The 13,801-nt window shown below is 45.8% G+C and overlaps 1 protein-coding gene across 1 annotated transcript in view; it reads left to right on the forward strand.

Moving 5' to 3' along the window:
* The first annotated feature begins 585 nt into the window (after nucleotides 1-585).
* The window catches only part of LRIG2 (leucine rich repeats and immunoglobulin like domains 2), a 109,740-nt gene continuing 96,524 nt past the window's right edge, over nucleotides 586-13,801 (forward strand). Inside the window, exon 1 of the mRNA XM_077294927.1 lies at nucleotides 586-1,035. Coding sequence (XP_077151042.1) covers nucleotides 860-1,035 — 176 coding nt within the window. The 5' untranslated portion in view covers nucleotides 586-859. The remainder of the gene's footprint in view (nucleotides 1,036-13,801) is intronic.

Consider the following 13,801-nt stretch of genomic DNA (forward strand, 5'->3'; position numbering starts at 1 on the left):
ACAGCAGTGGCATAAAGTGAGACTAGGGACTATTTTTTTTTACAGCGGCGGAGGAATACAGTGCGGAAGGATACCTGCCTCCCGTCACTGGATTCCTGGACCCTGGAGAGCGGTCGCATCAGCTGATGCTGCCGCTCTCCACGGGAGATCGTCGTGGGACACTCCTGGATTTCTGCGGACAGGGAGTATATTGGTTGTTTGTTATTTTAATCTTTTTTACAGATGACACTGGCTTCGGGGAACAAAGTGTCAAGTAATGGTGAGTATGTACTCTATGTTATATGTACTGTATGTCTATATGTATGTATTTTATGTAATGTATGAATGTATTGTATGTCATATGTATGTAGTATGTATGTATTTAATGTATGTAATGTATGAATGTATTGTATGTAGTGTTTTTTTTTTTTTTTACATTCAACACATTAGCCGGATGATGTGACTACTACTGTCCCATCATTGGCTAATGTGTCAATCACTATCACTGTAGCAGGCATCGTCCGATGGGACTTGTAGTCCCATCGGACGATGCCTGCACACACGCACAGAGTCCCGGTATAAATCACACAGACAGGCTGACGCAGAGCGCCTTCGCCAGGCTGAGGGGCTACAACAGCTCACAGCCAGACCTTTGCCCTTCCCAAAGATGGCGCACGAATTTCCGCTAACGTCCGTGATGTAATCACGCAACGCACGGTGTGACGGAAGGGTCTCGTCTGTGGAGCTGCAGGCGGTACAACTGGTAGACTGGGCGAACTGGTGAACACTGGGCCGCAGCGGACCGGACACATTTCCCGCCTGTTGTCTGCACTGACCGCGCTGCTGTGAGGCTCCGGCCCGGGAGCCGGAAGGAGGGAATATGCCGCATCCTCTCTGGCTCGTCTCTGGGATTCTCCTGCTACTGACGGCGGTGGCTGCGGCCTCGGACCCTTCGTGCCCGGCGCCTTGTGTGTGCGACGGGAGGATGCTGGACTGCAGCAGGAGAAGACTGGGCAGACTGCCCGCAGCGCCGCTGCCCGAGGGCATCACCAGCCTGTGAGTAGTGAGGGTGGTGTACGGCCAAAGCGTACGGGGGCAGCTCTGCCCGGGCCAGTAATGCTGTGTATATAGGTCTGCCGGGGATACAGGTGTGTATATATAGGTCTGCCAGGGATACAGGTGTGTATGTATATAGGTCTGCCGGGGATACAGGTGTGTATGTATATAGGTCTGCCGGGGATACAGGTGTGTATGTATATAGGTCTGCCGGGGATACAGGTGTGTATGTATATAGGTCTGCCGGGGATACAGGTGTGTATGTATATAGGTCTGCCGGGGATACAGGTGTGTATGTATATAGGTCTGCCGGGGATACAGGTGTGTATGTATATAGGTCTGCCGGGGATACAGGTGTGTGTGTGTGTGTGTGTGTGTGTGTGTATATATATATGTATGTAATATATATATATATATGTATGTAATATATATATATATATATATATATATATATATATATATATATATATATTTCATGAGAAAAGTAATGAGGCAAGGTGCACCGCCACAATAACAGATAATTCTGTAAATGATATCTAGTATCATACGGGGTGCAAGCGAGTGATAAAACAACTATGTAAAATGAACAAGGAAACCAGTATCACTCCAATTATGCACACCACGTAATCACAATATAGCATAATGTTTGGAAAAAACACAGGATTTTATTGAAACACACTAATAAAACATATTTAAAAACAGACAAAAGACCCCGTCCATGCCAGTAAATAGGTAAACAGTAAATACAATGATATGTACATACAAAATATTATACCCCTGCCTGCATATAAGGGACTACGTGGAAATCATGAATGGTAATAATGGAGAAACACCAAGCTTAACCAGCACGGGGCAAATAACCACCTGAACGGTACCCAATGCATATGTGGCTCATGGGACGCTAGTATAAATACAATATAAATTAACCCAAGAGTGAAATCCCAAGGCACAGGAGGTGGACGGAGGGCAAAAAGCCCAAAAGTCACACCACCAAAAAAACACACCCAGAATGTACTAGGGCAGGGGTTACCACAGAGCGAGGTGAACTACGATATGAAGTCCGTAAGGAGGCAGGCAGGAGAGGGGCCAATGTAGCCCCACACGTTTCGCCCTTTAAAAGAGGGCTTCGTCAGGGGAAGTGCCCCTGCCCTAGTACATTCTGGGTGTGTTTTTTTGGTGGTGTGACTTTTGGGCTTTTTGCCCTCCGTCCACCTCCTGTGCCTTGGGATTTCACTCTTGGGTTAATTTATATTGTATTTATACTAGCGTCCCATGAGCCACATATGCATTGGGTACCGTTCAGGTGGTTATTTGCCCCGTGCTGGTTAAGCTTGGTGTTTTCTATTCGCCACGACAGCACCCACTGAGAGAGGGGATCCGCCCCTAGGAACAGGAAACCTACAGAGAGATAAAAGGGGCGGCCCCCCCTCACTCCTCAGTTGGTTTCCTGTTCTTAGAAGGAAGCCCACAGAGAAGATCTCTGTAGACACTGTACAGCGGTGTCTATGAAAAAAAAAAAAAAAAAAACTCTCGCCTGGATGCCGCCTGTACGTCTCTGCTGAGCGGCAGGGGCTCCAGAGTGAGTAGAGGCGGAGTCGGGGATTCCTGTTGGTTTCCTCCTCGTCTGCACCGGCCGAAGGATGGGGCCTGAAACGTTCCAACGATCTCCCTGCTGGGACATCGTTGTGGAAAGAACGACCATGGCATACCTGGTTGATCCCGGTCTGGAACGATGTGGCGTTGGACAGCGGAGGCTCCCCCCGGTCCCTCAGGTACGACGCGTGGGGTTGCAGTGCTGGAAAAATGCGGCAGACGCCGGCGCATGCGCAGTGCGTCCGGAATCCCGGATGTAGTATGGCCGACCCCCTGAAGGTCGGCATTGCATTTCCGGGGTAGCGGCCATATTGGATTCCTCCTGGCAGTGTTCGCAGGTTTTCCTAATGCAGGTAATTAAAAAAAAAAAAAAAAAAAAAAAAAAGAGGGTGCAGCTGCGGGGGCTGAGATTGATAGTCCACACTATAAAAGTCCATTAGGAAGGGAAAACAGTGCGCATTATGTCGTCCCACGAGGAAGTCAGTGAGCACCCTGTAGAAGAGCCACTAATGCAAGGTGGTGATGCTGCAAAAAGGAATAGTGGACACTCCAGGAAGAGTGATTCCACCGATAAATCAGGAAGGAAATCATCCCGTTCCACATCCCAGACCGGACGATCCACCCAACGATCCACCCAACAATCGGTATAGTATGCTTCAGAATGTTTGGGTTCTCAGCTCCTTCAGAGCTTATATTGGTCTCCTCTGCTCATGTCCCTCTAGGCAAAAAGCAAGGAGAAGACCAAGCACAAGCAGTGTGCTATATGTATTGAGCCCCTGCCTGACTCTTATCCTAAGACGTTATGTCAGACATGCATAGCTAACACCCTGCGGCAGGAGGAGTCCGTTAAAATGGACGAAATACGGCTCATGATTCGGGAGGAACTCCAATCGTTGAGTGGTGGTCCCGCGGGCAGTATTGAGAAAAGGAGTAGGAGAAGATCCTCACCTAATGCTGACACGTCGGCGGAAAGTGGGGAGATTGATTCAGACGTTTCCCACTTGTCTGGTTCCTCAGATGAGGAGGAACATGTCTGTTTCCCGACTGAGGGAGTAAATAGTCTAGTTAAATCAGTGAGGAAAACGATGGGGGTGTCGGAGGTTAAAGAACCCCAAACGGCCCAGGAGGTTATGTTCGCAGGTCTATCTCAGCGAAAGGGCCACGTATTCCCAGTGAACCAGACTATAAAAGACCTCATTAAGAAAGAGTGGAGCAAGGGACAGAAGGGGTTTACACCAGTGTCCTGTAAGAGACGTTACCCCTTTGAGGACGAAGATTTAAATACCTGGACTAAAATTCCAAAGGTCGATGCGGCTGTCGCATCCACTTCCCGCCGTTCTTCCCTACCGGTGGAAGATGCAGGCTCCTTATCTGACCCCATGGATAGGAAATCTGATGCACTTTTGAAAAAATCATGGGAGGCCTGTGTCACTGCGTTTAGGCCGGCAATCTCCACCACATGTACCAGTAGATCTATGCTGGTTTGGTTAGACCAGCTGGACCAGAATATAAAGAGTGGTATATCTAGGGAGAAATTGCGGGCATCCATCCCCTTAATCAGAAGCGCTGCGGCATTTATATCCGATGCCTCCGTGGATTCTCTCCGCCTGGTGGCCAGGACAGCCAGCCTCGCAAACACTGCCCGCCGGGCCTTATGGTTAAAGAACTGGAAGGGGGATGCCCAGTCCAGATCCAAGTTGTGTGCCATACCCTGTCAGGGTGAGTACCTCTTTGGAACTATTCTGGATGAGATACTCACTAAGGCGGGTGAACGTAAAAAAGGTTTTCCTAATCCCTTTGTTCCTGCTTACAGAAGGGCATTTAGGAGGCCAGCATTTGGCAGAAAGGGAAGCTTTAAAGAGCAATGGAGGAACAAAGACTTCAGGCAGAAAGGCAATTTGTTTAACAAACGTCCCTTCAAACCAGCCGAAAAGTCCCGGGAACCTTATTCCACCAGTGGGCGGTAGACTACTGGGATTTATCAATCAGTGGAGAGAAATAACTGTTAACCCATGGGCCATAAAATTAATATCCTCAGGCCTCACCCTAGACTTCATCCGAAAACCTCCGGATTCCTTTCGGCTCACCTCCCTAAAATCCAAACTACAACAAGAAGCATTGGAAGTAGAAGTTAAGTCCCTTCTTGCAAAACGGGTCTTAATAGAGGTTCCGTCATCTCAAACGGGGCAGGGGTTCTACTCCCCCTTGTTTCTGATTACCAAACCTGACGGATCCTATAGAACTATATTTAATTTGAGAAAACTAAATATGTTCATAAAACCCACAACATTTAAAATGGAATCCATTCGATCAGCCATTAAAAATTTATTCCCTGTTACATGGTAGTACTTGATCTCAAAGATGCTTATTATCATCTTCCCATACACCAGTCACACCAGCAGTTTCTTCGGGTAGCAGTAGTTATAGACGGTCAAGTTCGTCATTTTCAATATAGAGCAATGCCCTTTGGTCTATCTATGGCCCCTAGGGTCTTTACTAAATTACTTTTGGAGGTAATGTCCTTTCTACGGTTAAGACACGTTGGTCATCCCATATCTGGATGACCTACTAATTGTGGGGAAAAATTATTTACAGTGTGAGCAAAGGTTAGAGGAGGTGGTATCCTCTTTACAAAGGCTGGGATGGATTGTTAACTGGGAAAAATCCAGACTCCAACCCGTCACTTGTCAAAGATTTTTAGGTCTCCTCCTGGATTCAGTATACCAAAAATGTTGGTTGCCTGATGATAAAAAATTTTCAATCATTAATAAAGTAGATTTGGCTATCAAAAAGCGTGATATATCACTAAGAAATGCCATGTCGTTGTTAGGTTCACTATCATCATGTATCCCTGCGGTTAAATGGGCTCAATTCCATACCAGGCAGCTGCAGAAATTGGTATTACAGGAGGACACTAAAAATAGGGTACACTTAGACCGAACAATTTTCTTAACGGCAGAGGTAGTACACTCCCTTACATGGTGGTTAGATTGGGGAAATCTATCAGAGGGGGTACCATGGGTCATTACCCCTTCTACCATAGTGACCACAGATGCTAGTCCAGAGGGCTGGGGAGCGCATTTTGGTGATCAGGTGGTTCAGGGCCTTTGGTCCAGGTCAGAATTAGCTAATTCCTCTAATGTAAAAGAATTAAGAGCCATATATTATTCCCTACTCCACTTTCTTCCCCAGCTACGAGGCTCTCACACAAGGGTCCTCTCAGACAACACCTCGGCAGTAGCCTATTTAAATCGTCAAGGAGGTACACGGTCAGAAAATCTTATGAAAGTCTCTTCGGACATCATGACCTTAGCCGAAAGTCATCTGTTGTCCTTATCAGCGGTGCACATCAGAGGTATAGACAACATTCGTGCCGATTTCCTCAGTCGCCATACCCTTCATCAAGGGGAATGGATGCTCAGCAGACAGATTTTCCGGCTGATAACAGACCGATGGGGCGTGCCACAAATAGACCTATTCGCAACAAGGTCCAACCGTCAGGTCAAAACATTTGCTTCCCTTTGCAGACTGGACAACCCCGACATATTCGATGCCCTTCAGGTGCCATGGACATTCGACCTGGCCTACGCATTCCCTCCATGGAATCTATTACCAATAGTAATAAGAAAAATAAGGGAGGAGGGGGCAAGAGTTCTGTTGGTAGGCCCAAGAGGCCATGGTTCTCCTGGCTCAGGGCGATGTCGACTACAGACCCTTGGATCCTGCCTCAGACCAAGGACCTGTTGTCTCAGGGACCGTTCTTCCATCCTCGGGTAAAAGGCATGAATCTGACGGTATGGAATTTGAAAGGCACTTACTAACTCTAAGGGGTTTTTCTAGTGGGCTTATAGATACTCTTATGAAAAGTAGAAAGCCTTCCACTACCCAAATCTATGTCAGGGTTTGGAAGAAATTCCTTCAATTTCATACTGCAAAACTTTCCGCTAAAGTACCTATATTTTCAATATTGGAGTTCTTGCAAAAAGGACTTGAATTAGGACTGTCTGTAAATACTCTAAGAGTCCAGGTTTCAGCTCTAGGAGCCCTCTTTAGTTATGATGTGGCGGGAGATAGATGGGTTTCTCGTTTTATTTCAGCATGTGTACGATCAAAACCTATTCATATACCACAGGTGCCTCAGTGGGATCTATCTCTGGTCCTAGATGCCTTGACACAAAGCCCGTTTGAGCCTCTACATGAGGCCTCATTAAAGAACATCTCGCTAAAAACAATACTGTTAGTAGCGTTAGTATCCGCTAGAAGAGTGAGTGATCTCCATGCCTTATCAATTGACCCTCCTTATCTATCCGTAACATCTGATAGAATAATTTTAAAAACGGACCCTTATCTCCCTAAGGTAGCCACTAGTTTTCATAGGTCCCAGGAGATCTTGTTACCTACCTTCTATAAAGACCACTCGACTCCAGAAGAAGCCAGGCTTCATACCCTAGATGTTAAGAGAACTATTCTAGCCTACTTAGAGAGGACTAGGGACTGGAGGAAGAGTAGGGCTCTCTTTGTCTCTTTCCAGGGAAAAACCAAAGGTTCCAGAGTTACAAAGAACACGCTATCACGCTGGATTAGAGATGCCATAGTCCTGGCGTATAAAGCAGGAGGAAGAGATCCTCCAATGCATGTTGTGGGAGCTCATTCCACAAGAGCCGTGTCAACCTCCTGGGCAGAGAGGGCGAACGTGCCGATAGACCTTATATGTAAGGCTGCGACTTGGTCTTCACCAAACACCTTCTATAGACACTATAGATTAGATCTATCTGCTGCTTCTGACCTAACCTTTGGGGTTTCGGTTCTTGATTCAGTTAACCCACCCAGTATATAGTCTCTGAAAATCTCTCAGTGGGTGCTGTCGTGGCGAATAGAAAATATCGGATTACTCACCGGTAATGCTCTTTTATAGAGCCCACGACAGCACCCATTCGAATCCCTCCCTTTTTCTTTATTTAGTTGCACGTGGTGTCTTAATAGGGAGATGTATATAATAGAGTAATATGGTACGAGGTTGTAAATATGTATATATGCCTAAAACCTGTTAAACTAAAACACCTGGCGGCGGTTCCTCCTTTTTCTCTGTAAAACAACTGAGGAGTGAGGGGGGGCCGCCCCTTTTATCTCTCTGTAGGTTTCCTGTTCCTAGGGGCGGATCCCCTCTCTCAGTGGGTGCTGTCGTGGGCTCTATAAAAGAGCATTACCGGTGAGTAATCCGATATTTCTCCATTATTACCATTCATGATTTCCACGTAGTCCCTTATATGCAGGCAGGGGTATAATATTTTGTATGTACATATCATTGTATTTACTGTTTTCCTATTTACTGGCATGGACGGGGTCTTTTGTCTGTTTTTAAATATGTTTTATTAGTGTGTTTCAATAAAATCCTGTGTTATTTCCAAACATGCTTTATTGTGATTACGTGGTGTGCATAATTGGGGTGATACTGGTTTCCTTGTTCATAATATATATATATATATATATATATATATATATATATATATATATATATATATATATATATATCTATATATATCTATCTATATATCTATGATACAGGTGTGTGTGTGTAAATATAGGTCTGTCGTGTGTGTGTGTATAGGTCTGTCGTGTGTGTGTATAGGTCTGTCGTGTGTGTGTGTATAGGTCTGTCGTGTGTGTGTGTGTGTATAGGTCTGTCGTGTGTGTGTGTGTGTGTGTGTATAGGTCTGTCGTGTGTGTGTGTATAGGTCTGTCGTGTGTGTGTGTGTGTGTATAGGTCTGTCGTGTGTGTGTGTGTATATACACTGTGTGCAAAATTATTAGGCAAGTTGTATTTTAGAGGATTATTTTTATTATTGATCAACTATGTTCTCAATCAACCCAAAAGACTCAAATATCAAAGCTTAATATTTTTGGAAGTTGGAGTGTTTTTTTTTTTTTTTTTTAGATTTGGCTATCTTAGGAGGATATCGGTTTGTGCAGGTAACTGTTATGCAGAATTATTAGGCAACTTAATAAAAACCAAATATATTCCCATCTCACTTGTTTGTTTTTCACCAGGTAAACCAATGTAACTGCACAAAACTTAGAAGTAAACATTTCTGACATGCAAAAACAAAACCCCCAAAAATTAGTGACCAATATAGCCACCTTTCTTTATGATGACACTCAACAGCCTTCCATCCATAGATTCTGTCAGTTGCTTGATCTGTTTACGATCAACATTGCGTGCAGCAGCCACCACAGCCTCCCAGACACTGTTCTGAGAGGTGGACTGTTTTTCCCTCCCTGTAGATCTCACATTTTATGAGGGACCACAGGTTCTCTATGGGGTTCAGATCAGGTGAACAAGGGGGCCATGTCATTATTTTTTCTTCTTTGAGACCTTTACTGGCCAGCCACGCTGTGGAGTAGTTGGAGGCACGTGATGGAGCATTGTCCGGCAAGAAAATCATGTTTTTCTTGAATGATACCGACTTCTTCCTGTACCACCGCTTGAAGAAGTTGTCTTCCAGAAACTGGCAGTAGGTCTGGGAGTTGAGCTTCACTCCATCCTCAACCCGAAAAGGCCCCACAAGTTCATCTTTGCTGATACCAGCCCATACCAGTACCCCACCTCCACCTTGCTGGCATCTGAGTCGGAGTGGAGCTCTCAGCCCTTTACTGATCCAGCCTCTGGCCCATCCATCTGGCCCATCAAGAGTCACTCTCATTTCATCAGTCCATAAAACCTTTGAAAAGTCAGTCTTAAGATATTTCTTGGCCAAGTCTTGACGTTTTATCTCATGTTTCTTGTTCAAAGGTGGTCGTTTTTCAGCCTTCCTTACCTTGGCCATGTCCCTGAGTATTGCACACCTTGTGCTTTTTGTTTCTCCAGTAACGTTGCAGCTCTGAAATATGGGAAAACAGGTGGCAAATGGCATCTTGGCAGCTTCATGCTTGATTTTCCTCAATTCATGGGCAGTTATTTTGTGCCTTTTTTGCCCAACACGCTTCTTGCGACCCTGTTGGCTATTTGCCATGAAACGCTTGATCGGTGATCATGCTTCAAAAGTTTGGCAACTTCAAGACTGCTGCATCCCTCTGCAAGACATCTCACAATTTTGGACTTTTCAGAGCCGTCAAATCTCTCTTCTGACCCATTTTTCCAAAGGAAAGGAAGTTGCCTAATTAAGCACACCTTATATAGGGTTTTGATGTCATTAGACAACACCCCTCCTCATTACAGAGATGCACATCACCTGATTTACTTAATTGGTAGTTGGCTCTCAGGCCTGAACAGCTTGGAGTAGACATGTCTAAAAAGTATCATGTGATCAAAATACAACTTGCCTAATAATTCTGCACATAGTGTAGGTCTTTCGTGTATACAGATGTATGTGTGTGAATAAATCTGTCGTGTTTACAGGTGTGTGTGTGTGTGTGTGTGTGTGTGTGTGTGTGTATATATATAGGTCTGCCGGGGATACAGGTGTGTATATAGGTCTGCCGGGGATACAGGTGTGTGTGTGTGTGTAGGTCTGCCGTGTATACGTGTGTGTGTGTGTGTGTGTGTGGGTCTGCCGTGTATACGTGTGTGTGTAGGTCTGCCGTGTATACGTGTGTGTGTGTAGGTCTGCCGTGTATACGTGTGTGTAGGTCTGCCGTGTATACGTGTGTGTAGGTCTGCCGTGTATACGTGTGTGTGTGTGTAGGTCTGCCGTGTATACGTGTGTGTGTGTGTAGGTCTGCCGTGTATACGTGTGTGTGTGTAGGTCTGCCGTGTATACGTGTGTGTAGGTCTGCCGTGTATACGTGTGTGTGTAGGTCTGCCGTGTATACGTGTGTGTGTGTGTGTGTGTGTGTGTGTAGGTCTGCCGTGTATACAGGTGTGTGTGTGTAGGTCTGCCGTGTATACAGGTGACTTTGTATAGGGGTCTGCCATGTGTTTGTGTACAGGTGTGTTTGTATAGGAGCCTGCCTGTCGTGTGCGTCTCCAGGTTACCGTGTATAGATCTTCATGGTGGATCAGTGGTTAGTTCTGTCACATTGCAGTGCTGGGGTCCTGGGTTCATATCTTAGGCTACTTTCACACATCAGGTTTTTTCCCTCCGGCCCTATCCAGCTCTTTTTTTTGAAAAACCAGAACCGGCGAAATCAAAAGCCGGATCCGTTTTTTTTTCTCATAGACTTGTATTAGCGTCGGATTGCGCCGCATGGCCCACCGTTCCGTCTGATTTTTTTTTTTTCCGGATCTGGCGAAAATTTCCATTCCGGCGTCGGGAAAAAATGTCTACAGTAAGGTTTTTTGTATTCTGCGAAATACCGGATCCGGCGCTTCTGGCTTTTTGCTACAATAAAAGTCTGGGCATCGGATCCTTGCACCGCATTCCATTTTTTTTTTTTTTAACCTGAGCATGCTCAGAACCAATTGGCCGGCCCTCAGGAAACATATATAAACAATGCCAGTGAGGCCCTCACTCATTGCCAGCAAGACGACCAGCAGCAGAGCCTGCCAGCCACAGAGCCACGTGTCATTCTCTGTGCGGTGATAGGGTGGATCCACAAACGCCGTCGGCGCAGGCGTATAATGCGCTGTCTCTCGCTCCTCCAGAACAATAGCTTTCAAGCGATTCCCCTCCACAATAAAATCCATGTTGATCTTCACAATATTCGCATTAACGCCTTCCATCTTGCTCTCCAACCTGCTCCTCTACAACCTGTCACAGATGGGATGAGTGAAAACTGTATATATAGGTTTTCAGTAGCCAATCACATGTTGGAGCCTCCCAGGGGTGTTTTTTTTTTTTATAGAAACCGGATCCATCAAAAAACGGAATAAACGGATGCAATACTGATGAAACGCATCCGGTTTTTCGTCGGTTCCGTTAGTCGTGAGATCCATTTCATCAGTTTTTCACATTTTACGCTGGATCTGGCGTGACGCCAAAAACCTGGTGTGTGAAAGTAGTGTTACCAAGATCATTATCAGCAAGGTGTTTGCATGCTCTCCCTGTGTTTGCATGGGTTCCTCCCACACTCGGAGACATACTGATTGGGGAATGAGATTGTGACCCCAATGGGGACAGTGCTGATGACTAAAGCGATGTAGAATTTAATGGAGCTGTATAAGCCAGTAATAAACAAACATAAGGGCTTGTGTGTGCAATGGAACCCCGCAGTCACAAGGAAACGTGGCTGCAGGTGACATGTCGACCATTCTGCTGTTGTGACCATGTCTTCTAATGCAGAGTCCTGTTATATTAGGCAGTGTAGTTCTGCGGCGGTGCAGGATGTGACAGCAGGATGGAGCTGGTTTTCTGCTGTGTATTTTTGATTACATTCTGTGACTATTTGCCACGGGATAATATAGTGATGAAGCTCTTGATCAGCAGCCCATGCTCTGATGGACGGCTGACTGGATACTTAGGGGCCATGAAGTCACTTTTGTTGGCAGCACATTTCCCCATAAAATTGTCTATTCTGCTACAATATGCGAACTGAATGGGGACAGTGATCATATTAGCATTAATTATATTCCAATACAGTTTGTATGAACCCATGTGAACGTAAGTTCTGATTGACTTGTATGAGGTGCAAACTGACCAGAAGGATGGGTTTACATGTGTATTTCCTCCAGATATGATGTAGAACAGAGGTGTCAAACTGCATTCCTCGAGGGCCGCCAACAGGTCATGTTTTCAGGATTTCCTTAGCATTCCACAAGGTGCTGGAATCATTCTGTGCAGGTGATTAAATTATCACCTGCGCAATACAAGGAAATCCTGAAAACATGACCTGTTGGCGGCCCTCGAGGAATGCAGTTTGACACCTCTGATGTAGAATATCCACAGTAAGGCTATGTGCACACGCTGCGGATCCGCAGCGTGTCCGCAGTGGTTTCCCATGCGTTTACAGTACAATGTTAACCTATGGGAAACGCAATCCGCAGTGCACATGCTGCAGAAAAAAACACGGTGAAACGCAGTGGTTTACATTCCGCAGCATGTCAATTCTTTGTGCGGAATCTGCAGCGGTTTTACAGCTGCTCCATAATAGAAAACCGCAGGTGTAAAACCGCAGTGGAATCCGCACAAAAACCGCGGTAAATCCCCAGGAAAAAAGCAGTGCTTTTGCTCTGCGGATTTATCAAGGTCAGTGCAGGAAAATCCGCACACCATTCCACAGCGTGTGCACATACCCTAAAGGGTTTGTCTTGTGAAAGTTTGCAGTCACTCTACATGATGGCGGGCTTCTGCATCTTCACGGCGTTAGTACCGTACCACTGATTGGCAAATTTCTGCCTGTGCACAGTGTACACAAAGCTGCCAATCAGCAGTGTGGGCATAATTATAAAGAAATCTGCATTCAGAGATATGGTAGAACTGTAGCAGATAAAGTGATTTTTATAAAAACTGCAGCAAGCAGCCAGGTAGTAATGCATCGCTGGAATCAGCATCTCCCTCTACATTATGCTGCTTCCAACTGGGGTAGGAAAAACCTGGAGACAGATTCCCTTTAAATCTCATCTGCACATGGAAGATGTAAACTGAATTTTCAATCTTTAATTTCCTGGTGGAACCTTCCCTGTACATTACATCTCTATATATAATTGTTTAAGGGGTAATTCCGTCTTTCTGTCCTCAACTTCCGTAACGGAAATCCTGCATCGCTGATTGGTCTCGCCAGCTGCCTGTCATGGCTGCCGCGACCAATCAGCGACGGGCACAGTCCGATTAGTCCCTCCCTACTCCCCTGCAGTCAGTGCCCGGTGCCCGCATACTCCCCTCCGGTCACCGCTAACACAGTGTTAATGCCAGTGGTAACGGACCGCGTTATGCCACGGGTAACGCACTCCGTTATCGCTGCTATTAACCCTGTGTCCCCAACTTTTTACTATTGTTGCTGCCTATGCAGCATCAATAGTAAAAAGATGTAATGTTAAAAATAATAAAAAAACAAAAAATCTGCTATTCTCACCCTCCGTAGTCCGCCGAGGTGCGCGCGGCTCCTGCCATCTTCCGTTCCCAGAGATGCATTGCGAAATTACCCAGAAGACTTAGCGGTCTCCCGAGACCGCTAAGTCATGTGGGTAATATCGCAATGCATCCTGGGAACGGAAGATGGCGGCAGCCACGCCCGCATCTCCAGAGCTTCGATGGATCCCGGCGGGTGAGTATATAACTATTTTTTATTTTAATTATTT

This window comes from Ranitomeya variabilis, chromosome 3 (genome assembly GCF_051348905.1).
Source record: "Ranitomeya variabilis isolate aRanVar5 chromosome 3, aRanVar5.hap1, whole genome shotgun sequence".
In the NCBI taxonomy this organism is placed as follows: Eukaryota; Metazoa; Chordata; class Amphibia; order Anura; family Dendrobatidae; genus Ranitomeya; species Ranitomeya variabilis.